This window comes from Martes martes (genome assembly GCF_963455335.1).
Source record: "Martes martes genome assembly, chromosome: 1".
Taxonomy (NCBI): Eukaryota; Metazoa; Chordata; class Mammalia; order Carnivora; family Mustelidae; genus Martes; species Martes martes.
This window is the reverse complement of record NC_137888.1, coordinates 163,276,928-163,303,911: the sequence shown is the minus strand read 5'-3', so window position 1 is coordinate 163,303,911 and position 26,984 is coordinate 163,276,928. Positions and strand designations below refer to the sequence as shown.

The 26,984-nt window shown below is 46.9% G+C and overlaps 1 protein-coding gene and 1 pseudogene across 2 annotated transcripts in view; both read right to left on the bottom strand.

Moving 5' to 3' along the window:
- FGD5 (FYVE, RhoGEF and PH domain containing 5) overlaps positions 1-26,984 on the bottom strand; it is a 120,669-nt gene that overhangs the window by 41,771 nt on the left and 51,914 nt on the right. The window contains exons 4-5 of the mRNA XM_080815599.1: positions 12,515-12,573; positions 12,372-12,402 (exon numbers count right to left, since the gene is read on the bottom strand). Of these exons, the coding sequence (XP_080671725.1) occupies positions 12,372-12,402; positions 12,515-12,573 (90 nt within the window). The remainder of the gene's footprint in view (positions 1-12,371; positions 12,403-12,514; positions 12,574-26,984) is intronic.
- On the bottom strand, positions 9,520-10,713 carry LOC308350397 (large ribosomal subunit protein eL42-like; annotated as a pseudogene). The gene has a single exon. The product of its transcript is annotated as a large ribosomal subunit protein eL42-like (transcript).

Below are 26,984 nucleotides of genomic sequence, written 5' to 3'. Positions count from 1 at the left end.
CCCTGCTCAGTGGGGAGTCAGCTTGAAGATTCTCTCCCTCTGGACCCCCCCCCCCACCCCGGCTCGCTCTCTCTCTAGCTCAAATAAATAAATAAATAAATAAATCTTAAAAAAAAAAAAAAGACTACGTGCTATTGGCATAGGACAGAGATAAAGATCAATGGAATAGAATTAAGAACCCAGAAATAAATCCAGAAATGTTTATGGTGATTTTTAACAAGGGTGCTAAGCAAATTCAGTGGGAAAAAAGCCTTTTCAACAAATGATGCTGAGATATTTGGATATCCATATTCAAAAGGATGAATCTGGACTCCTTCTTTATACCATCTATAAAAATTAACCCAGAATCAAATACTTACATGTAAGACCTAAAACTATAAAACTCTTTAAAGAAAATATGGGAGTATATCTTTGTGATTTGGGACTAGAAAAGCTTTCTTAGATGTGACACCAAAAGCACAAGCAACAAAAGAAAACAAATTAGATTACACCAAAATTAAAAACTTCTATGCTTCAAAGGATACTCTTGAGAGAGTGAAAAGACAACCCACAGAATGAGAGGAAATATTTGCAAATCACAGATCTGATAAGGGACTTGTATGCAGAATTACAATGGAAAGATAACCCATTAAAAAATGGGCAATGGTTTTGAAGGCATTTCTCCAAAGAAAATATAGAGATGACCAAGAAGCACATGAAAAGATGTCTGACATCATTAGTCATTAGGGAAATGCAAAGTCAAAACCACAATGAGATCCTACTTTGTACCCACAAGGATGGCTATAACAAAAAAGACAGATAAAAACAAGTCCTGCAAGGAGGTGGGAGAAATTGGAAATTGGAACACTCACACACTAAAATGGTGCAGCTACTTTGGAAAACAGCTGGCGGTTCCTCAAAAGGTTAAAAAGTTACCGTATGATCCAGCAATTGCACTTAAAGGTATATTCCCAAGAGAATGGAAAACATATGTTCATTACAAGAATTTGTCCATGAATGTTCACAGAAGCATTTTCAGAATAGTCAAAAAGTGGGAAGCACTCAAATGTCTATCAGCTGATGAATGGGTGGACAAAATGTGGTCTATCCACACAATGGAATGTTAGCCACAGAAAGGGATGAAGTACTGAGACATACGACAATGTGGATGACCTCGAATACATTATACTAGTAAAAGACACCGATGACAAAAGGGTACAGTTTATGTGAAATATCAAGAACAGGAAAATCTACAAAGACAGAACTAGGCAGCTGGGTGCCTAGGGCTGAGGTGGGCTGATGGGGAGCGACAGCTTGTGCGACTGCACTTTCTTTCTGAGGTGATGAGAATGTGCCAAAATTGACTGTCGTGATGATTACACAGCTCCAAACATGCTAAAAACCATTGCATTTTACACTTCAAATGGTTGAATTGTACGGAATGAGATTTATATCTCAACTAAACTATTAAAAAATGGAAATACGAAACAAAATGGAAATACGGAAGCCACAGATTGGGAGAATATTCACAGTGTGCATATCTGAAAATAGACTTGTGTCCAGAATATTTAAGGAATTCCCTACAGATCTGTAAGAAAAAGACAGACAGCCCAATTAAAAAATAAGCAAAAGACTTCAAATGTGGATTTCCAAATGGCTAATAAACAGAAAAGATACTCAATTTCATCAACCATCAGGGAAATGCAAGCTAAACCCACAATGAGAAACCACCACGAGCGGCCACCAATAAGAAGACTGACAATACCAGTGTACTCGCAGCATGAGGAACATTACTCCCAGATGTTGGGGGTGGAAGTATGTATTGCTTCAACCACTTTGAAAACCTATTTGGCAGTTCCTAATAAAAGCTGGATCTGTGCTTACTCTATGACCAATAATTCCATTCTAGGTAGATTCTGAGGAGAAATGATTGCTCATGTTCCCTCAAGATATGTGTGAGAACATTCACAGCAGCTTTATAATAGCCCGAGCTGGAAACGAGCTGAATGATCATTAACATTAAGGGGATGGATACACCAACGGTGGTATATCCACACAGAAGAATACTTGGATGAATCTCATGTACTGCGTTGTGCTAAGGAAGCCAGACACAAAAGAATACATAATTCACGATTCCATTCGTATGAGGTCCAACAACAGGCTAAACCAATCAAATGTGGTGGAGAGCAAAATAGTGGTAACCTCTGGTGGGTGACATGGACTGGAGAGGGGCACAGAGGCATCTTCTGGGATGATGAAAATATTCTGAGTAGTAGTTACAAGTACATGCACATGCATACACACACACACGAAAAATTTAAGCCCTGCCCTTAAGATCTGTGCATGTAACTGTATGTAAGTTACAAAACATTTTTTAAAAAAGAAAGCTGCTCTCTGAGGTCCTGGGTGAGGGAAGACAAGGGCTGCTTTCCCCCACTGCCTCGTGTCTCTTCCAAGCCCTTCATTTAAAGTTAAACTCTTGGGCCTGAAGTTCATGGTCCAACCTACCTCCACACCTGCTCACTCTGCATACCAGGACATCTCCAAGATAAGCATGCTTCACAATCATCTGTGGGACTTACTCAAACCCCCATTGCTGGGCCTGCCTCCAGAGCTTCCATTTGGGAGGCTGGGGATGGGGCTGGATAATTTTTATTACTCCCATGGTCCCAGGTAATGCTGCTGCTGCTGGTCATGGGATCACACTTTGAGCACCATTGCTTTACAGGAATCCTCTTTTCCAGCCTCTGTGTCTTTGTTCTGTGCTTCTGAAATCTAATCCATATCTTGTTCATCATTTAAAGCTGCTTCAAATGCCACCTCTATCATGAAGCTCTCCTGGGCTACTTCAGCAGTCAGTCTACAGCCTCCAGAACTCTGGGGTCACAGTCTGAAGGGAACCACCCTGATCTCAGAAAGTCTCTGAAGTCTCATATTTTAGCTTAAGAATTAAGGCATGTTTTACATTATTCTCTAAAATATATCCATGTGTGATTTAATTTACTTAAAAATATATATCTAAAGCAAAGCAGAATCTCTTAGAAAATGTGTCCTGTTGGACACCTACTACATTCCTCAGGCAGGGTTATGTGTATCCCAGCCTGAAAAGCAATGGCTTTGCAAAATTGCATTGTCAGGCTATGTACTTACTCTGTATGTTTGTTATCTTCTCTCTAATTACGCGGAGAGCAGACTGTCTCATTCACTTAAGTTTCACCCTTAGATCAACAGAGCTTTGTTCATAACTGTGCTGAATGAATGTTTTTAAACCATCTATTTTAAAGCTTCTGGCTATCTGCACAACCAGGGTTGGGGACCAGTGTTCTAGAGGATGCTTGTCTTGGAGGGGCAGGGAATTACAAAGAACTCGTGCTGAAGGGACCTTACAGGATCATCTGTTTGTGGCCCTCAAATGGTACTGCCCATCAGCATCACTTGGAGGGTTCATTAAAACACAGATGGCCAGGCCCTACCCCCAGAGTTTCTGATCTCACAGCTGTGGGGTGGGGCTCAAGAATATGCATTTCTTTTAAGTTCCCTGGTAATGCTGGTGCCACGGGTTCGGGGACTACATTGGGAAAACCACTTTCTTGGTCGACTATTTCTTACACTGTGCTCCATGGAGCCCCAGGAGGGAGGCAGGCAGAGGTACCTTAAGGGAGGTAGAGGCAGGGCCCAAACTCTGGCCTCCACCCACCTTTGAACCAAAGCATCTCTCCTTTTAGCTAGTCTTCATATCGGGGTTCCAGGTAAAATTCCATTTGAAGACAAGCTTCCACGGCTAAAAATGTCTGAGTCCCACTGGCCACCTCAGGGTGAAGGATTAAAAGGAAGAGAGACTTTCCAGGGCTACACAGCAATTCCTTTTCTTGAACTGAATTTCTTGAACCCCACACACCTGGGGTAGGAACCCTTTTCCTGAGAACTCCCCAATAGCTACTACATTCACACTTCCCAGTACGGAGAGCTCACCCCCCTCCCTGGCAGTTCAGATGGAAAGAAAGCACATCTTCTCACACTGAACCGAAATCCATCTCTCTCTGGGTCCACAAAGATCAATGAGTTCATTGTGTCCTGGGAGAGCCCACAAGAACTCAGAAACAGGGCCCTCCCCACTCAATTAAAACTTACTTCTTAATGTTGTCTGTGGACACGGGCGCAAAGATAAAAGTAAGAGACAGACACACAATCTTCCTAGAGCCACACAACTTCCCCAGCTTGAGGCCACCTAGGAGTTTGGCCTGGGTTAACCTCTTGGTCCCCCAGCATCACCCCCTCCCATCCAACCCACCAGACCAACCTTCCCCCAAACTCCTTCACTGCATCTGCCCAGCTCAAGTCCTCAGGGCTCCCAAATTCTTCTACCTCCCTTTTGAAAGGCCCTGGGGCATGATATTCAGGCTTTCCCTGAAGACCAGCTCTCCAGTCACACTTCCTGTAAACCCCACACCCCCAAACCCTCCACTCTGTCCACTTGTTCCTGCTGCTCCTATCCCCCGGAAGGCCTGTTCCTACTTCCTGTCCATCAATGCCATCTCAACATCCTCTCTTCCAGGAAGCCTTCCCTGACTTCCTTCCTTCTGTTCACACTGATTCCCCCCTCCTAATGCTCCCTACACCTAAACAGACTGTTCTACTTCTGTTTGTTTCCTCCCCTTCTCAGGGCTCTGGAGTCATATGGCCCTGGCCCTACTTCTTACTGGCCTGTGTGACCTTGGGCAAGTCACTCATTTTCTCTGAGACTCAGTTTTGGACTCATTCAACCATCTGAGAACTCTTTACTGAGTACAGAGTGTGTGTAGTTAAATGACATAACGTATGTGAACTGTCAAGCATACAACAGAAGGTCAACAGATGCCCATGTTGCCCTCCTCTATGGCACCAGTGTCCAGGTACACTGGACAGGTACACTGGACACTGGCTGTGCTGAGAAGCCAGAGCTGTCTTGGAGAGGAAAGAGTGGACAGCAATCTGAGGCAAACTAATAGCACCAATTCAGATAAACTCATAAATTTGACACTGAGTCCCTCTAGATCCTGCACTTGCCTCTGTTCTGTCAGTGCCAAGGCCACGGTTGAATTAAACATGCATGTAGTGCTAAGGGAGGGCTGTCCTGTTCCTCCAAGCAGTCTGAGAAATCTGGCTCTGTCCTGGGCACTCCTGATGCCCTTTCAGGTGGCTACCACCACAGAGCAAGGTGGGTGCGGGAGGTGCTATCAGGGGAGAGATTCAGGGAGGATCTGAGAAGCTTCTCATCTGCCTTTCTGCACTGTGTTCTCCTAATACTCCTCCCTTAGTCCATCTGACCCTTTCACAAAAACCTGCCAGGCGGGTCACCTGGGTGGCTGGTTTGTTAAGCGTTTGACTTCAGCACAGGTCATGATCTCAGCATCTTGGGATGGAGCGCAGGGCCTGGGATTGAGCCCTGCCTTGTTGTCATCATCATCCTCCCTCTGTCCTTGGGCTCCTTGCTCAGTGGGGAGCCTGCTTGTTCCTCTCCCTCTGCCCCTCCACCCATTCTTGCACGCTCTCTTTCTCTCTCAAATAAATTAAAAACAAAAAACAAACAAAAAAAACCCTAAAACCAAAAACCTGCCCGGCCCCCCGGTGCTTGAAAGCCCCCTCCCCATCCCACACATTCCCTCAGGGAATTCCAGGCCACTTCCGGGCCTTCAGTTGATATCTCCACACTTAATCACTTCTGGTGCACATCCTGTGCCCAGCAGATCACTGGGATGTCCTTCCCCCACCCCTCACGCTTCACAGAACCCACACTAAACTCCTCATTACCCCTGTGTCTAGACTGACCCCTTCCAACATTTGCTGCTCTGGTGAGTTAGCAAGTCAGATATCTGAGGTCAGCCTGGACCCCTCTCTGCCTCTCCTGCCCCCTACAGCCAGCAATCACCAAGCACATCACCCTCCAATCTGCCCACAGTACTCCAGTCCAGTGTCACCTTCTGCTGGAATCACCCAATGGCCTCCCCACAGACATTCAGTGGATCAAACCCAACCCCCAACACAACTCATGGGGCCCTGCCCACTCTGCCCCTCACGTCTCACCACTCTGTCACTCATGCACACACCACAGCCATGCAACACTTCTTTCAGCTCCCAAAGATTCCAGTTTCTAACTGGATTCCAGACCTTTGCACATGCAAATCCTCTTGCCAGGTACAAGCTTCCTCACCTGGCCAACTGCTCCTTCAGGTCTCAGCTTACACATGTTTCCTCTGGGAATCCTTCTCCAGCCTCCAGAAGACTCGGACAGGGGCCTCCTCTGAACTTCTCAGGCTCAGTACACCCCTATCATTGTACTAATATTGTCCCTTTTGTGCTTGTCTCCTTCCTTGACTGTCAGTTCCTGAAGGGCAAGGACCCAGTACCCAGCACATTAGAGGTGCTTGGGAAAGATTTCTGACTGAAAAAGTGGTAAGACTGCTGGAAGGATTAACCCCACCATCACTCATTCATCAGATATTTACTGAGCCCTGATGGTGTACCAGCCCTCACAAGACACTGGCAATGGGACTAGTCAACCTCTTTGCCCTCAACGAGCTCTGAGTTTAGTGAGGGAGATAAGACAGTAAATAAGCCCCTGAGAACAGCCCCAAAATAAATGAAGCAAAGTGGACAGAATGGAAGCGAGAGAGAGACAACTCAGTAATCAATACCCCACTCCCAGTAAGGGACAGAAGGATGAGACAGAAAGCCAGCAAGGGTATAGAGGACTCAAACAGCACCATCGATCAGCCTGACCTAAGTGACATCTATAGGACACCCACCAGCTAGAGCAGAAAACACACATTTTTCAAGCACACATGGAACATTCTCCAGGATATACTATATGGCAGGCCAAAAACAAATCTCAATAAATTTAAAACCACACAAAGCATATTCTCCAACCAGGACAGAATTAAAAATCAGCAGTAAGAGAAAATTTGGGAAATTCACAAATAGTTGGAAATGGAACAACATAATTTTAAATAACTCATGGGTCAAAGAAGAAATCACAAGGGGAATTAAAAAGTATTTGGACCTGAACAAAAATGAAAATACGACATAAGTAAACAAATACATAAATTAGATGATTTTAGATATGAAAGGTTCCGTGAAGAAAATAAAATGAAGTATGAGATGGTGCAGAAGAGGAAGCACAGCTGTGGTTCCTTACCCTCCCCCAGCATCCACACCCTTGCCATGGCCTCTTCATAGGGAGAGCAGATCACTATCCCCCATCTTTGGGCAAGGGCATGGCATTTCCTTTGGCCAATGGGATGTGGGCAGAAGTGATGATAGCCCAGTCATGAGACTGAATTTCAGAAGCCCTCTGGTGTTTCTGCTTGTTCCCTGCCATCACCATGGGAAGGGCCTTCCCTGGTTGCCTGCTGTCCCTTTAGCCTGGGTCCCAGAATGAACATATAAGAAGCACAGTCACTGAGTTGAACCGAGCTTTGACCAACTGATTTCCAGTTGACCCAGACTATATTTTCCCCAAATGGCTCATAACAATATCTCCTATCTCACATGGTCATTATGCAATGTAAGCTTGGTATTTCTCCCATTGATACTGGAAACTATCCCCTCCCCTTGAACTTGGGTAGACATATGTGACGGTCTCCACTAATAGAGTATGATATAAGTGGTGCTACATGACTTAAGCCTGGAACATAAAAATGCCATGCACTTCCTCCTGGCTCTCTCTTGGGACAACAAGTCTTGGAATGCAGCCACCATGCTATGAGGAAGCCCAAACTTGCCCAAGCACAGAGACTACAATGGAGAGGCCACAAGTAAGTGTTCTGGTCAACAGCCCAAATGAGGTCCCAGACAATAGCCAGCACTAACCACCAGCCATGAAAGATGACACTTGGGGTGATTCTAACCTCTGGCCTTGGTCTTGAAGTCCTCCCCAGACACTGGGGAGCAGAGACACACTCTCCCAACCTTGCCTGGTCCAAACTTCTGGCCCAGAGAATTTGCAAGCATAATAACATGGTTGTTCTGCCACGAAGTTATGGGCACCACTTCTTTGAGCTGACAGCAGAATGAGAAGGAGGAACTGGTTATGAGAAGATCAGGGGTAGGACATTCCAGCGGCAGAAAAGCACGTGAAAAGTCATGCAATGGAAATGCATCTGTAGTATGTGAAGAAGAGTGGGAAGGCTCAGGGGTTGCTGAAGCCAATAAAAGTGGTAGGAGGCAGTGCCAGAGAGGTAGGTGGGGAGGGATCAGATCATGTCTGATGGGCCTCTTAGGGGAGGGGGCCTCTCTTGGGGAATCAGATGGTGATAACTCCCAGGATTACCTCTCCCTGTTGGCAGACTGGCTTCTGAAAAGGGCTTCAATGCCTTAGGCCAAAGGAGGAACCCATGGTAGGAATTTTCAGCTCTTGCTAGGGAGGGATTTTTTTTTTTTTAATATAAGAAAACACAGCACTGACGATATCCACAGGACGTAACTGTTCAAGGTCTATAATGACTCACTACATACAAGAAATAGCATAAACCCCATGGCCTGGCATTTCAGGTACTTGGTTTTTGGACCATTCAACCCCCAATTCCACCTCCAATCTGCCTTTCCAAACTTATCCATGTTCTAACCATGTGTGACGATGCACCATTCTCCAGACATATCATGTACCTTCAGGTCTGTGAGGATTTCCATGCTGACCACCTGCCTTACGTGCCCTCCTCCATCAGGTTCCTTCAAAGTCTATCTTAGGGGCACTGCTTTTGCCAGTCTTCTTAGATACCCCAAAGGGGAATAAGTCTCTCCCTTCCCCATGCTCCTGCAGATTTTGCACAAAACTCTAATTGTGCAAATTATACTTACTGTAGAGTAGCATAACTGTCCACCTATTTCTCCTCCCCACTCCACCCTTTCCCCCACAAATAAGAGACACCTATTCAAGGGCAGATTCTAGGCCTTATTTATCTTTGGGGCTCGAAAGCCCATCTCAGTGCCACAGGCACTGTAAAAATCCTGTGATGTCTGATTCAAGAGGAATAAGCCAGGTGGATGGATGGCTGGATGGATAGGTGAGTAGATGGGTGGACGGGAGGATGGGTGGATGGCTGGAAGGATGGGTAGACCTCTGAATAGTGGAAGAACTGAAGGAGGGTATGAACGGGAACACAGATGTGGCATAAGGGGGCATAGATAGATTAAAGGACAGATGAGTGGTTGAAAAGCTGGTTACATGATTGGGCGAGAATCTGATTATACAAATAGATGGGCGGGGGATGAATACATTTATGACTGGGTTCCTGGAAGGACAGAAAGAAGTCTTTAAACCAGAAGTCAGCAAAGCCTTTCTGTAAAGGGCCACACCATAAATATTTAAGGCTTGTGGATCACATACAGTCTCAGTCATATATTCTTCACCTCTTTTTTCTTTTTTCAAGCATAAACTGCCCCACGAGAAGAATTTTATTGATGGCCCTAGTTTATTTCCCTCTTAAAAGACCAACAGCAACCAAATGAAGTGAACATAACCTCAAGATTTTATTATCCTCATAATATAACAAAATATGAAGCTTAGAACTGACTCACTTGGCCCTTTCTCTTCTTACCTCCTCCCAGTTCAAAATGCTTGCATCTCTTAATAGCTGGCATTCTCTTAGATCTGCAATTGCGCTCAACACATTCAAGCCTCAGCACAATCTTCTTTGTAGTTTTAGACTTTTTCTGGAAAATCGGCTTAGTCTGCCCACCATAGCCACTTTGCCTGTCGCTTTGCCTGGGCATAAAGAGAGTCTTTGCCTTTCTTGTACCATGTCATTTTGTGGGGTTGGTGCTTGCCACACTTCTTGCAGAAAGTCCGTTTAGGAACATTCACCATGTTCCTGAGAGTGCTATCACCACGGAAAGCTCACCTCTTTTTTTTTTTTTTTTCAAATTATATATTTGACAAGGGTCTAGTATCTATAATATATGGAAAACTCTTACATCTTTTTTTTTTTTTGAAGTACAGTTGATGCAACTTCTTTGCCTTTTTTCACAAACATTTAAAACACATAGGGGTGCCTAGGTGGCTCATCTGGTTGAGTGGCTAACCTCAGCTTAGGTCATGATCTCGGAGTTCTGGGATGGAGCCCCTTGAGTCAGGCTCCCTGCTCAGCAGGGAGTCTGCTTTTCCCTCTCCCACTCAGCCTCCCTAAATAAATAAATAAAATCTTAAATAAATAAATTAATATATAAAATCCATTTTAGTTAATAGGCTATGCAAAAATGGGATCTAGCCTATTAGGATTCAATTCCTGATGACCAGAACTTTTAGTAATCCCTGAGTTAGTTCTGTTTACCAGTTCACAAGTACAGGGTTGAATCACAAACATAGAAGGCCACAGGCCACCCCATTCCCCCTCAAAACAGCATAATGGAGCCAGGGACCTTCTAGCTGGGGAGTTTCAGAATGCATGATCAGCCCTTCTCATCTCTGGGCAGCGTTGGGATTTCAATACCATCAAATCTATAAGGAGGAATTCTGAGAGAAAACCTGACAATCTTAGCACTCAGAGATGGATCCAGCCTGGGAGTGGTGGAGAATGTCTCGAAGTTTACGGGTCTCCTTTGGACTCATGTCCCTGGCTAGGACTAGGAGTAACACTGGGGCTTTTCTTCCACTTCTGTCCCCATACACACTGACGTCATAAAAGGAGCTCTGGACCACAATTTCCCGAAACTAGCTTAAGAGCTGTGACTTTTATGGGTTCTTTTTCTTTTCCTCCTCAGGATATTATTATGGATTACCAGTGGTTTCAGCATCTTTCCAACCGGCAGGAAGCAGTGCAAACACAGATGGAAGTTTCCCAGTTAAAACCCTCTTAACAAAGTCAGAAAACAAAAAGCCCAGCCTCTCTCCCATGCTGCCAGCTCAGAGGCAAGTGAGAGAGGAAAAAAACAAAAACAAAAACAGGAGAGTGACTCTTCCTGCCCTTCCTAAAGAGATCTTCTAGGTGTTAAGAGGGTGGTACACTTCACACCTGAGGGCTTTTGGGTTTAATAATGAACACAAACCTTTCATCCTAAAGGGCAAAAAGGAGGGGCTGGGTGCACAGACCAGAGTAGTGCTCTGTCCTGCTTCTGGGGATCTGGGGGCCCCTGCTCACATAGCAATGCGACACTAGGGTGATGTCACTGACAGGGACCTCAGTTGGATTCTGCAGGAGGCCTGGATTGGTGCTGGGGCTCTGCTGCATCCAGAGAGGTCCTTGCCACAGAGAGCTCTGAAGGCAGTTGGGAGATGCAGGATTAACACATGACAGTGCACTGGGAGTATAGGTGTTCACCCTGGCTCAGTCACTCTCTCTGGGCCTCTATGTCACCACAGACAATATGTCCAGGGTGGACATTCCTAGCTCTGATGTTCTTGGATAGACGTGGTGAACAATGCAGAACAGTGTGGCATCAGATGCTAAACTACTAGGGGACTGCAAATGGCTTAGAGACCTCAGGGAGCAAGTGCTCTTGATGCTCCCTCACTTCCCATATCTCTGTTGTACCCTCTTCTCTCATTCCTCCTTATGACTCATCCCAAAAGTCACCACCTCAGGGAATGACTCCTGCAGGTTGTCAGTCCTTCCCCCCTGTGTTCCAGATAATTTCTCATTTACTAATCTGTCTTCTTTGCTGGCCGGAGAGCTCCTGGGAAAGGACCTGTCTGATCTGACTTTCTGTTTCCCAGCTCTTACCACACGAGAGCTCAGAATTCATAAAAAAATGTTTGTTGAAGTGAACTGAATTGACTGCAAAGGGAGACCTTCCAGGCAGTTTTGCGGGTTGGAAGGGGTGGCAGTGCCTGATACCCAGGCAGTCTCCACGTCTGGCCTCCTTTCCTCAGAAAGTCCACAGGATTTCCTCTCCAATGGCTCAGGTGTTAACTGCCTCAGTGCTGAGATGACTGAGAAAGCCTCTCTATACCCCAGCTGTTTCTGTCATTGTGCGAACATACCTTCTCCAGACAGATCTAAACATACATACACATATATATACCCCCACATACATGCATGCACCCACACATGTATAATCACACACTCACCTAAACTCGCACACATAGCAATGACCCTGAACTACATCTGTCCTCCTCCCACCTTCCTCAACAAGAGGGCTGAGGAAACTGCAAACATCCTTCCAGAAACCTTAGCACAGCCCCTAATAGACCCCCAGTCCAGGCAGAGAGACATACCCATGGAAAGCACAGTGCTATTCACCCCCTGAAGTACATGAACCAGGAGACAGACATCCACAAAAAGCCTTGGTGGATATCTGTCTGCTGCCAAGCCTCTGTTCATCGAAATCACCCCTGTCTCCTTGCTGCTTTTCTGCCTCTTATATCATAGCCTTGTAAAAGGGCAACAAGTTTTGGACAACAGAAATGATTAACTCACCAGATGTAAGTGCTGGAGCATCTCCACATATCTGCAGAGGGAAAGAGGGTTGAGTTTGCATTAATTCCCATCCTGTTTAAGCCAGGGAGGGGTGATGTTCTGTTAACAAGCTCAAGGCCACCGGCAGCTGACTGGGGACTCACGCTTTCTCCGAAGACAGCAGTTCCTGTGCGATGACATGGGCTCTAGACTGTCCTTCCATCTGTAAGAGGGAACAGAGTGATCAGGAGGGAGAGCACCAATTCAGAGAAGGGAAGGGAGACCCCACCTCCACAAGCCTTGGGTTTACAGAAGGACCTGCAAACTGCTGGAGGCAAACTCCATGTACTTCTCAGCCCGTTCCTTGACACTCACGACCTATGATCTCACACCTCACGTACCTCAGTTTCCTTATCTGCAAATGTGGATATTGAAGGCCTCTAACTTGTTTACTTATCTACAAATGTGGATATTGAAGGCCTCTAACTTGGAAGGTTGTCAAGCTAATGCTCACCACTCTGCCCAACACACAGTAAGTGCTCACCAGGTAGCCGCTACCATGACTATGTGATCTTGGCATCCACCCACAGGTCTACCAACCTTGAACCACCTGCATTTCTCTGCACACAGAGAGGGCTCTTACTTCTTGCGTTTGCATGTGCTTTGTCCTCTTGGTATCATTTTCCCCTTCTCTGCCCAGTTAATTCCCAGTTATCCTTTAAGACTTAGCCATGGTATCCATCACCTCCTCCAAGGGGCCTTTTTTGATCCCCTGCCTGAACCAGCTGGATCAGATATCCTTTCTGGGGCATCCTCCTCTCAGAATACAAATTATGTCTCTTCTAGAAGGCAGGAACCTAAATTTCACCCCTGCACGACCAGTGCCTCACATACAGTAGGCTTGCTTTTGTTGACTGAAAGAAATTAATGAGTGAATGAAAGGATGAATAAATGTAAATGTTCATCCCACCTGGGAAGCACTAACTACCCTGGTTGACCTCAGGAGGGGAGCCATTTAACCCACTGAGGCCCAACTTCTGCATCTGGAGGATTTGGGATTAACTGAGATTATGTCTATAAACAGGAAGGATGGGCGGGGGCTGAGACAGATGCCTGGGCCTTCAGCCACAAGCAGACGCCTCCTCTGTGGCCCCGAACCTGACAGATATCAGACACTGCTGGCTGGGATCCAGAAGGACAAAGACACTATGGGGCAGCCTGAACAGACGGCAGCTGCCAGCAATGTGCAGGCAAGGCTGGGGTGGGATGGCCCACAGCAGATCAGAGGGCATTCGGATTAGACACCTGGCTTCTGGTTCCAGCTCTACCATTGCCTCCTGGTACAACGTGCACATGTCACTTTCTGAGGCTGGGCCTCAGTCTTCCCATGTGTGAATGAACTGACCTCTAAATTCCCTTCTATGCTGAACTTACATGTACCTAAACTCGAGGAGCTACTACTGGTTGAGTGAATGATCTACGACCAGACGCTCATGACCTGTTGAGGGAGCAACAGTGTTTTGGTTAAGAGCAGAGACTCTGAAACTAGGTAGTTTGAGCTCAAATCCTACTTCTGCCTTCTAGTTGAAAAAGTCATTTAGCCTTTCTCTATACCTCAATTTTCCTATCTGTAAAATGGGCACAACAGAATAAGGGTACCTAACACCTGCATATTGTGCAGACTGAATGAGTGTATATACAGACAGGTATCTCTCTATCTCTGTGTCTGTATCTATATAGGCTTCTCTCACGTGGACTAATGCCTGGTGCATGGGCAGCACAGCAGAAACAATGGCTATCATTATCTTTGTGGTTTTTGTTATTGAGGTGGAAACCAGGGATGGTACCAAGTGCTCAGGGATGGACTAAGAAAAAAATAATTGACAGGGTCAGGTAGGGGAGCGGTCTGAACTACACAACGAAGGCTGATTGCTGCTCCTCTGAGGGTAGCAGTTGAGGCTGTGGAGAGCAAAGGGACTCTGGAATGAAGCATATCCAAGTTCAAATCCCAGCTCCTGTGTTGTGTAATTGTATGGCAGCTGGCAAACTATTTCCTCTGAGACTCAGTTTTTTCATCTGAAATATGGTGAAGAGTAATCAGCCTGATCTTGTGCACTGGTCTGTTTTTTTGTGTTTTTTTTTTTTTTTAAGATTTTATTTATTTATTTGAGAGAGGTAGAGATAGTGAGAGAGAGCACAAACAGGGGCGGGGGAGAGGTAGAAGCAGGTTCCTCGCTGAGCAGGGACCCTGATACAGGGCTCAATCCCAAGACCCTGGGATCATGACCTGAGCAGACACTCAACACTGAGTCACCCAGGCGCCCCTCGTGCACTGGTCTTCTTGATGATAGATTCCTGACTCAAGGCCTTTATACTTGCTGTTCTCTCTGCATGTGATAGACTTTCCCAGATCTCATTCTTATTCTCTGACTTTTTCAGGGTAAGTCATCCTCAGTGTGGCCATCCATGACTACCTGACCTAAAGATCACCCCAAATCATTCTCCACCCCAGGGTTTCTCAGCTTTGGCACTACCAACATTTTAGGCCAGGCAGCTTTGGTTGCAAAGGAAGGCCTATGTACCGTAGGATCATTAGGAGCATCCGTGGCTTCTACCCACTGGATGACAGAAGCAGCCCCCACCCCAAGTTGTGACAACCAAAAACGTTTCTAGACATTGCCAAATGTCCTGGGGTGGGGGCAAAATCTCACCCCTGGGTGAGAGCCACTTGTTAGAAGCTTTCATCTTGCTATGCTCTTCTTTATACCAGCAGCCACACTACCTGATACTATCCTTGCACACAGGAGATGTTCAGTCAACAATTGAATAAATGAATGAAACGAGATACAGTGCCTGGTACACAGTAGGCATCCAATAAATGAGTTCCCTTCTCTAGCTATTCCATCCCTCAATGTTGCTTGGCTAAGCAGCACAGTATTTTTGGAGATTTCATTTTCTCCAAGGTCCCCTGAATAGGGCAGAACTTGGGCCCTTGGTCAGTCTCCCCTCTGCATCTCACTGCTGACTCTTGGTGGGCTGTCATACCATCTGTGGAGCAGGAGGGGAAACAGCGAGGCCTGCAGAGGCCTCCAGTCTCACCTGGCCTCCTGCCTTCCCTCAGGCACCGAATCAGTGACTCACTGTCTGCCTTCCGCATCTGCAGGGCTAGTGTAGGGCTCTGTGGACAAGTGTAGCTCACTCCTCCCCAGCAGGGGCTCCTGCAGAGTCCCACATGTAAATAGGCTTTGTAAACAAAACTCTTGTAATGGAAAATATATTCTGCCAGGACAAGTCTTAACAGCTAGGAAACCCTGTGGTCAAGCTTCCATCAAGAGAATGACTTTGTAGAGAAAGGACAGGGGTCAGGAGATCTCAAGCTTAGGTTCTTCCCCTATAAAATGAAGACAAGATGACTTCCTATCTCCCAGGGGCCTGTGACTCAATTCTCACTTGTCATCCAGCATGATGCCTGAGAACTCATGTTCTGATGTCAGAAGACCTGGGATCAAATTCTGCGCTCCACCCCTTCCTACACCTATGCCCCTGAATAGGTCATTTCTCTTCTCTTAGCCCCACCTGTAACACAGTGGTGGTAATAATAATATTATTATTAATAATACCTACTTAATAACAGAACAGCTAGCATTCACCGAACACTTAGTATGTGCTAAGAATGGCTCTAAGCTTTTTACGTGTATTCTCACTGAATCCTCCCAACAACCTATGAGTAAGGTACTATTCTTATTACCTCCATTTTGCAGATGAGGAAACTGAGGCACAAATAAGTTCTAACCTTTACCCAAAGTCGGTGCTAATAAGTGGCAGAACCAAAATTCAAAACCAGGCAGTCTGGCTTTAACAACTAAGCACTTAGCAGTGTGTCTGGCACACAGTAAGCACTCGGTAGTAAATGGCATCTCTGCTCATTACAGATGGCAGGGTTTTTCAAATTGGGAAACACCTATTCTTTACCTGTGCTGGAAAGGTGGTAGGAGTCTGGCACTCTAGCAGAAGCCCAGGTTAGTTCTCTTAGTCGGTTCTCTCTGATCTCTGACCCTTGGAGCAGTGCCTACCATGCTACACAGGAAAGAGAACTATGCTGGAAGTCAGGATTACTGGACCCACATCCCAGCCAGGCCACGAGTGGCTGAGCAGTGAGGGCAAGTCCTCCACAGATGCCTCTCTGTCCTCATCCTGAAGACGGGGTCAGCACTCCCACCCTGCCAGGACGAGATGAAGAGATGATGGCTGGGAGTGCTCAGGCCCACCCCAACTTTCAGAGTTGTCACCATGACCATTGTTTCAATCTCAAAGCTGTCGGGGGCAGACTTCTGGTAGGGCTGGGGCACGGGCCACTCTGCACGTCCTTCCCAACCCCTCCTGCCAGACGGGCAGACTCTGGGTGGGACGCACGGGGCCGTGCTGCCTTAGTGACTCTGCTGATGATGGATGTGTCTTCACCAGCCGGACAAGAAGGGGGCCTAGCAGGCCATATGCCCGAGGCTCTCCTCAGAAGCTGCTACTGGGCGTTGCCCAACTGGGCCATTTAATATAGATGTTTGTTTAACCAGGAAATGAACTCCGAGGTTGACGGCAGTGTCCAGGGACAGACTTCTGGGAACAGGGTTCCTCCCAGGAGTGTGGGGGCTGGGGGCGCCAGGGCCCGTGCTATCGCGTTTCTCAGGCTGACGCTGTGGGTGTTCTATCAGACCACTGCCCGCCCCTCTGCCCAAGGCCAAGGCCGCTTATCTTCCCAGTTCCCCAGGGCCGCCCAGTCCTGCATTTCCTCCCCAGGCCCCAGGCAAACCAGCCGGTCAACCCTGGCTCTTCTGGGACCAGGTTGGGAGGACTAGTCTTCCTTTAGGGACCCTCTTGGTAGCAGTCCCAGAAACAGCTAGGAGTCCTAGTCCTCTGTCATGCCTCAGTTTCTCCAGCTATTACTTGTGGCTGTTTAGCCTCTTTCTAGAAGAGCAGTGTTCCAACCATGGCCTGAGAACCTCTGGGGTTCTGTCTCCCTTTTCTGATTACTTATCTGTGAAGTTGGTCCAAACAACAATTCCAACAGACTGAGCACAGAGGCAGCCGGGAGAATCCAGCTATCTTCTAGGAAGTTAGACATGAATATTTGCAAAAATGAAAAACCAATGTTATGCTCCTCACTAAGTTTTTTTGAAAAGTTATTCTTCATAAAAAATGCCATTTATGTTAACATGTGGTAGACCTATTACTGTTATTCTTAAATGAATGAAAAGATGTTTAAAATTTTTCTCAGTGTTACCTTTTCATGTGGCAAATACTGACTGATAAAACTCATAGAAACTAAAACTCTTTGGGGTCCTCAGTCATTTTTAAGAGGAGAGAGAGGTGTGAGACCAAAAGGTTTTGACAACTATTGTTTTAGAGGCTGTTGCAAAGCACATACAGGATTGTAAGTAGAAAATCTCTTCTCAGTGAAGAGCCACAGAGGGAGGCATCGTTATCACTGTGCAACAATCACAGTAATAATTATTATTGTTATGAAAAGCAGGCTAACAAACCCCTGGCTTTATGGCCTGGCCCTCAGGATGGTCCCAAGTAGGCCCAGGAGCCACACGGGCCTTCTCCACAATGTCCTGCTTTGCAGAAGAGGAAGAAACCATCCTCCAAGCTCCTGGTTTCTCACTACCTTCCCAACTTACAGGGCTCCTGGGTTCACATCTGCTCTGCCTTTAAACAGCCACCTGTTTTTTTCCATGCTTGTCTCTGCCAACCCCTAGCCAAGCCCCATGTCCTAGGTCTTGGGTCTTGGCTCACTTCTCCCTATCTGTGGTTGCCGGGGCACACCACTCTCCACACCAGGACCCTCTGCCTCTCAGCTCCTCGACACCTTCTTCTCTGAAGACTCTGGCCACATGTACATCCACTCCACCTAGCCTGGACCTTATCCATACTCAGAACTGCCCTACCTCAGAAGTGATGAGCTTTCTGGTCCCCATCTTGGACCAGAGCTCCTAGCATCCCTCCACCCTCAACTCAACTTGTCTCTTAGCCCTTGGGGAGCTCCAGTCTTTCACTTACTCCAATCCATCCTAGGTCATGGTGGCCACCTTCTGTTGTCACTTACAACTCCAAGTGGCTCCTGTGGTTCCCTAGCACTTGCAGAAAGAACTCATCATCCTGAATGATGCTGAAAGACTATGCTCTGGTGTCAGAAGACCTGGGTTCAAATCCCAGGCTCCACCCCTTCCTACACATATGTCCTTATACAAGTGATTTCTCTTCTCTGAGCCTCACCTGTAACACAGCAGTAACAACAATAACAACTACTACTACTACTTAATAAGAGAAAAGTTAGCATTCATTGAACACTTAGTATGTGCGAAGAATGGCTCTAGCTTTTTACATGTATTCTCCCTGAATCCTTGCAACAACCTATGAGCAAGGTAATATTCTTACTACTTCCATTTTGCAGATGAGGAAACTGAGGCAAAGTCCTCAGTTAAGGACTTGCCTTAAGGTTAAGTCCTACCCTTTGCCTGTGACTCAGCCTAGAGACCATTTCCGGATACCTCTCCTGCATTCCTCCATGCACCATGGAACTCAATTTTACACCTTGTTTTTCTCTACCTCTGGGCCTTTTCAGTTCCTGAAGGTCCCTGCGCCCAAACTTCCTTATAATCTCCATAGGTGTCTCTCCATCACACACTAAACCTGAGGGGAGTGCAGAGCACCAAGGCAGGCATCCTGCTGCTCCAGACTTGCCAGCCTCCTCAGCCACACAGCCCATTGAAAGAAAAATCCACGCAGAAGTGAGGAGGGGCTGCCTTCTAAGGCTGTTTCAAGTCCTGGGGAAATCCTGCAAGGGTCCCAGTGAGGGGGCTTGCTGGAGTGTTCTGAGGTCCTATCTAGAGAAGGGAGAGTGCTCAGGACCCACAAGTGGCACCAGACTCTTGGACAGCACTCTCTCTGAAGTTCCTCTAGGCACTACCATCACAGACATTGTCTTTCCCCTGGGAATTCAGGTTGGGGTTTCCAGCACAGCCTTTAGTGGCCACTGGGAAATTCAGAGAGAGGAGCTCAGGGAGACATGGCTCATTTTTAACCTAGCTGTCAGCTGTACTTCCACAGGAGGCAGAGAAGGGATAAAGATGGTGAAAGAGAGCAACACCAGCCAGGAGGAGGGCGGGGAGAAGGTGGGACCATACAGAAGTTCCCTGGCGCCCCTAAGACCCAGTGGCTGCCTCCAGTTCACGCTGACACCTGTCTTATTCTAACTCCTGAAGCCAGGCTGCTGTGAGTCTGGCTTTGGCCTGGATGCTTTAAATAACTTTTAGTTTTGGAAGGAATCTTTGGTTCTGGAGGCAGTTTGTAATACATTCACAGAAGCAGCATGTTATCTGGGAAGGCCCAGAATGAGAGATCAGGAAACCTGATTTTTACTGTGGACTTCACCTCGAACCTGCTGATAACCCATAGCAGGCGACGACTTCTCAATGAGCTTTAGTTTTCCTTCTGTAAGACAAAACAATCTCCTGCATAACTGGGACACTATATCCCTGAATAGCAACTCTCAACTCGGCCCCTGGCAACCATCATTCTACTCTCTGCTTCAACGTTTTAGGTTCCTCATGAAAATGGAATCATGCAGCATTGGTCCTCTGTGACTGGCTTACTTCAATTAGCACAATGTCCTCGAGGTTCATCCATGCTGTATCATGTGACGGGATTTCCTTTCTTTTTAAGGCCGAATAATATTCCATTGTATGAACAGACCACACTTTGTTTACCCATTCGTCCATCAATGGACAGTAAGAGGGTAGATTTCATGTGAAGTGTTCTTACCACAATAAAAAGCAAAACAAAACAAAGTGATATCAAAATGCCCCTGTCAGCTCTCTTAGCTTCTCGAATCCTAAGAGAGTAGTCGTAACATGATTGGCAAGTTCTCACTATTTGACAAGGCCAGTACATGGCTCATAAGATGTTTGGTCTTCCTGTCCTCACCATCTCCCTTCAGGCCGAGAAAGGACCAGCCATGACCTCAAGAACTCAGTCAATGGCTAGATTCCACGCTGTCTGTTTGTGCCTTCTATGTACCCTCCTTGTCCTTTCCATCTAACTACATCCTACTCTCCTTTGTGGAACACTAAGGCCTCACCTCCTCCTGGAAGCCTCCCTGATTGCCCTGACTCTTAAGACTTCAGCCCCTTGCCCTGTTCAGAGCTTAGCTCACACAGCAGAGGATGCTGGGGCTGCCGCATAACTGTTCTATCTCATAGGCAACTGTTGTTTTTAACTCATGAGATATGACATTCAGAGAAGAGGATAAAACATAAATGTAAGGTATAGAGACTATGTGTCAACAGCTTTTTCACTCCATGGTTAGGCGCCCCACTGGCTTCTTTCCTGGCATGTCAGAGGGCTGAGGGCCCTGTGGGGGCTCCATACAGACTGGCCAGCTGACGTACACAGGCTGGAGTTCAACTTCAGGGAGCAGACACATGCTGCTGGGGATCCTGATGCGTTGAGTCTGGGGGTTGCCTGGGGTACTGCAGGTCTCCACGGCCAACTCGGGGCAGCAGGGCTGTAGACTAGGTATACAGAGTAGCTGCCATGAAGCAAGGAAGGAGAAAGGGAGGGCAAATGTAATGGTGGCCCCAATACCACGCTGGGGCCATGGGCACATCTAGACATAGCGGAGAGGATTATCAGCCACAGAACAAGCTCTCTGAGGGTCAGGGCATCCTAACTGTCTCCACACCCAGCCTGTTGGCTCCAGACAGCCCCCAAGCCCTCCAGGACTCTGAACAAGGGGTGTGGGACAACCCGGTGTCCTGGCTGCCTCCAGACCTGAGCCTCTGGTCTCTGAGAGTCTGTATCCCTCACCCTCCTCTGCTCACCCTGCCTTGAGAGGTTCATTGTTTACTCTGCTGAACCGTCACACCCTCTGCATCGTTACTGGGGAGCTGGTGAGAAGCCAGGCTGGCTCCCAGCTCTGCCCCTCACTGTGCAAAGTAAATTATACAGGACCAAACAAGGGTTTTCATTTTATTAAACTGTCATGCATCTAAGTTTGTTTCCCTTACTTGACTGCAGGAACTGAGTCTAATGTATTCATTTATTTATTAGTTTTTTCAAGAATATTTACTGAGTACTATTTTGTGTGCCAGGCAGTAAGGACTCAAATGTAAAAAGAAGTATGGCACTAGGGGCGCCTGGGTGGCTCAGCTGGTGAAGCATCTGCCTTTGGCTCAGGTCATGATCTCGGTCGGGGTCCTGAGATCAAGTCCTGAATTGAGCTCCTGCTAAGTGGGGAGTCTGCTTTTCCCTCTCCCTCTGCCCCTACCCCCACTACTCGTGAGTGTAAGCCTGTGCGCGTGCTCGCTCTCTCTCAAATAAATAAATAAAATCTTAAAAAAAAAAAAAAAGGAGAAAAGAAATGTGGTCCTGCCCTCTTGGAGCTATTCTTACAGGGAAAGGCAAATGGTATGCAAGTAAGCAGAAAAAGAAAGACATAATCACAGCTTGAGATAAATATGAGGAAGGAAGTAGACAGGAATGCTGCAAGCCAGCACTGCAGAATGAGCAGGGGAGACCTCTTTGAGGTGACATTTAATGTGAAACCCTTAGCCAGCTGTGCAAAGGGTGAGATGAGTGCTTCAGGGGGAGGTTACTGCAAGTGAAAAGACCCTGAGGTGGGTTTGAAGAGTGGACAGAACTTGTTTTTGAATCCTTCATGATGCCTGGCCAAAGGCCTTGGAGTTTGTTAAATTTCATTTGATCTGTCATTAACACATGACAATAGAAGATGAAATGCCAGGGATTTCGAATCTTTAGAATCCGGTGCCAACACCCAGAAAGGCAGACACTAGAGGAGAAGCAGGCCGACGGGGTGGGAAGATGCTGAGTTCGGTCTGGGACGCACTGAGTCAGAGGTACAGCAGACCCTCCTTACCTTTCAGGGAGTATGTCTAAAGACTCCCAGTGGATATCTGAAACCACGGATTGTGTCAAACCCCACATGACCCTGGAGATATTGTGGGTCTTTCCAGACCATTAAAATACAGCAAATATCGCAGTAAAGCAATTCAAGTAAATTTTTTGCATAAAATTTATGCTTAAAAATTATGTTTACACCATACTATATTAAGTATGAATAGCATTACTCTAAAAAACAATGTATGTGCCATAATGAAAAATACTTTGCTACAAAATGCTGAGTTGTAATCACTGACCACAGATCACCTCAACAAATATAATAATGATGAAAAGTTTGAAACACTGTGAGAATTACCAAAATGAGACACAAAGACATGAAGTGAGTAAATACTGCTGGAAAAATGGTGCCAACAGACTTGCTTGGTGCAGGGTTGTCACAAACCTTCAATTTGTGAAGAATGCAGTATCTGTGAAGTACAACACAGTGGAGTGCAATAAAACGCGGTATGCCTAGAGATAGTATGTTTTCTCCTACACATACGTCTATGATAAAGTTCAGTTTATAAAGTAGGTACAGGGGACACCCGCGTGGCTTAGTGGGTTAAGTGTCTGCCTTCAGCTCAGGTCATGATCCCGGGGTCCTGGGATCGAGCCCGTATTGGGTTTCCTGCTCGGCGGGGAGTCTGCTTCTCCCTCTGCCTCTCCCCCTGCCCATGCATGGGCACCCACTCTCTCTCAAATAAATAAATAAATAAATAAATAAATAAAATCTTTTAAAAAAATTAAGTAGGCACAGTAAGAGACCAACAGTAACTAGTAATAAAATAGGACAATTATAATAATAGATTACAATAAAAGTTATGTGAATGTGGTCTCTCTAAAAATAAGTTATACAGTACATTACTGTACTGTACACACCCTGGTTCTTGTGATAATGTAAGATGATAAAATGCCCACATGATGATATAAAGTGATACAAATGATGTGGGCGCTGTGACATGGTGTTAGGTAACCACAGGCCTTCTGAATATATGTCAGAAGGAGCATCACTTGCTTCTAGATCAAGGTCATCATGGGTAACTGAAACTACAGAAAGCAAAACTGTGAATAAGGAGGGATGACGGTATCTGTGGGGCTTCCAAGAAGGGACCAAAAGGTTAGCTGGAGGCTGGAGTGTGGGATGCAGAGAGGGGTCAGACCAGGAAGTCAGCTCTAGGAATACGACCTGAGTAGGGCTGGCTGCTGGCCTGGAATAGGCTGCCTGAGCAGAACACAGGATGACAGATGGATGGGGATGGGAGAGCTCAGGCTTGGGAAATAAGTGCCTGGTGGGGAGGCACAGAGTTGGACAGTCAGAGAGGTGGGAAGAGAACCAGGACAGAAGGCAGCCAGTGAAAACCAGGGGAAGAGGGAGCTCCCAGGGCAAGAGACCACCAGAGCTGAGGGTCAGGGTCTTGGTGGACAGCATGGAGACCCTGGCTCATGGAGGTCAGGGAAGACTGTCAGTAAGGGAGGTGGGGGAGTGGGGAAGACTTGAATATGTCCGTGGACTGAGGGAAGTCCTAAAGAATCTCTGAGGCCCACCTCCCTCTCCTCTACTGACCTGGTCTAGCTCTCAAGGACCATTCCCGCCTTCCTGACTCTGTGCTGCTGTCCCCTGCCCAGAATGCTCTGTCTCCAGACCCTGCCAGTTCTTGCTGGCTCACACTATTCAGGTCCCTGCTGAAAGGTTTCCTCCCCATCATAAAGGTCTTCTCTAAGAAACTGGAACCCTTCCCCACTGCTGGTCCGAATGTAAAAGGGGGCAGCCACTGCGGAAAATGGTATGGCGGTTCCTCAAAAAATTAAAAATAGAATTATATGATTTAGCAACTCCACTTCTGGGGACACAAAAGAACTGAAAGCAATGTCCTGAAGAGACATCTGTGTACCATGTTCATAGCAGTATTACTCACAATAGCCAAAAAGTGGAAGCAACCCAAGCCCCCATTGACAGATGAATGACAAACAAAATGCGATGTGTACATACAAGTAGAATATTCTTCAGCCTTAAAAAGGAAGAAAACTCTGACACAGGCTACAGCATGGATGTGCCTCAAGGACATTATGCTCAGTGAAATAAACTAGTCACAGAAGGACAAATTCCACGTGACCCCATCTCACTTCCATGATGTCCTCAGAGCAGTCAAAACCGTAGAAGCAGAGAATAGCACAGTGGCTGCCTGGGGCTGGGGAAGGAGGTGGGCAGTTAGTGTTTCATGGGGACAAAGTTTCAGTTTGGGGAAATGAAGAGTCCCGTGGATGGATGGTGGAGGTTGTTGTACGACAGGGTGACTGTACTTAATGCCACTCAACTGCACACTTAAAAATAGTTAAGATGGTGGATTTTTTATGCTACATATATTTTAACACATTTTTTTTAATTGGAAAAAAAGCCTTCTCTAGCCTCTCTGCCTAAATTTCCCCCCTTGCCCCACCCCTGGCGCCCTGCTCCCACCACCAAGGTCTGTTCTGTGTTTGATGTTACACCACTTTCACTGCCTAAACCCACCCTAGGAGCCTTCTAACTGATGGTTCATCTCCTTCACTGGAGTAGAAACTCCACCAGGGCAGGGAGGCACCTGGTCTGTCTGTGGCTGCTGTGTCTTAAGCCCTTGGAAGGGTGCCTGGCACATAGTAGGTGCTCCGTTGAGTACTTGTAAATAAATTTCTGCTGAAGAGGAGGGACGGGGAGAAACTGGGTGAGGATACAGAGAGAAGATGCAGATGGGAGGGAGTTCATGTTCACCAAGGGACCAGGCTGTTTTCTGGGAAGGAGAACAGGCTGCAGCCCGAGGAAGCCTCTGCAGGTGTAAAAGGGCCTCCCAGGGGCTAGGAGGAGTGAGCACGTGCCATAGAGCCAATGTTCAGGGCTGCACTATGGGTTGGGAAGACTGGCATGGAGAAAGCACTTGCAGGAATTTTAGCCAGGTGGGGACTGGCCTAGTAGAAATAACCGGGGTTCAAGCAGGTGGTTAGAGCAAGGTGGTAGGTGCAAGGCCAGGGGCATGAGGCTGGCAATAAGGCCCAGACCAGGCCACCTGGACCACGGGTGCAGCCAGGGAAAAGATGACCTGTCTGGGCAGGGCCAGGGAGGGCATCACCGCAAGACAGGCCTGTTCCAGAGGACAGAGCAAAATTCTGCCCAGGCTCTAGGGTGGACCTGTTAGGGAAACGTGGTGACACCAGGACTCAGACAAAGAGAGGAGGAGGTGGAGGGAGGAGGTCACTTGGAGAGGCCACCAACTCCCGGATTAGTCTCCAGAGAGCTGGTATTTAGCTTGAAAGGTCTCAGTTAGTCTGAACACTGGGCTTGCTCTCAGGGAAGAGTGACATGCCAGGCAGCCTTTGTCTCCTTTCACAGCTGGATCTATTTTTATGTCCTTCTTTCTTTTTCTTTTTTTGCCCCCTTTCCTCCAACCCACACCCCCAAATATCTCTGAGTGAAAGAGAGGGAGAAGTCAGACAGGCAGGAGGGTGGACAGCTGGGCTCAGCTTCCTGTCCTGCTCCAAGTCTCTCTCCTTCCAATGTGGCCACCTCAAAAGATCTGGAAGAGTGGAGCCCGAGCCCACCACCTTACAGTTGTTTTTACGTCCAACTCTAGGAAGGGTGGGGCTCACCCCAAACATGCCTCCTGAGGCCCCAGAAAAGCAATTCCACTATCAGTCACACTTTCCCTAGGTCTGCTCCTTGGAGGTGGCTGGAGATGGGAAATCCGGATCCTCCCGCACCCTCAATGTGACGGAGGCACAGAGGGGAGAGGTCTTTGCCTTTTGGGGAAGGAGAAGTTTCAGAGATGGTGGAAGATGAAAGAATGAGGAGTAAATGCTACTAGACCACCAAAACTTCTACAGCAAGAAGGAGCCAAGAAAGATAGCTCCCTCCAGAAATCTCCCTTCACAGCTGCACACGTCCAACAGTTGGAAAACCCTCCCACACTGATGGCTGCTGGGGGGTGGAGTGCACAGTCATGACCTCTTGGGGGGGGTCACTGTGGTGGCAGGTACACAGACTGAAAATGCACCTCTCTGACCCACCAATCCCCTTCTGAGATCTACCCTGGAAAAAAGCTAGTGCATAAGGAGGTGTGGGAACAAGTGCACTGCAATACTGTTGGGAGCATAAAAATTAGAAACACTGTAAAGGTCCCTCAGCAGGGGGAGAGCAAAACAAAGGACAGCATATCCATAAATTGGAATACCATACAGCAGTAAGAAAAAAATTTAGGACGCTATGTACCAATGTGCAGAAGTCTCTATAAGATACCAATGAGTGAACGCAACCAAGTTATGCCAGGTTTCTTAGAGTTTGATAAGATTTAATATATGAAAACAACAATTCCACAAACAATATAACCTATTTACCAAATATAATGAATGATACACATAGGTGAATACAGGGAAAAGGTTCTGGAAAGATACACACCAAACTGCACACCACAGCTACCTCCATGGGGACACAGGGACTAGGAATGAGTACCCCAGGGCATCTAACCCCACCCGTAATGACTTCATACTTTATGAGGAGAATCCAGTAGAGCACACTTCATGCAATGAAAACCTGATTTTAAAGGCGATTGCCACTGTGGTGCATTATGAAAGCCTCGAGGGCAGAAGGGGAGCAATGCTCAGCACAGTTGGTAGGTGAGAAGGCCGGGCTCCTGAGGGTGAACCGAC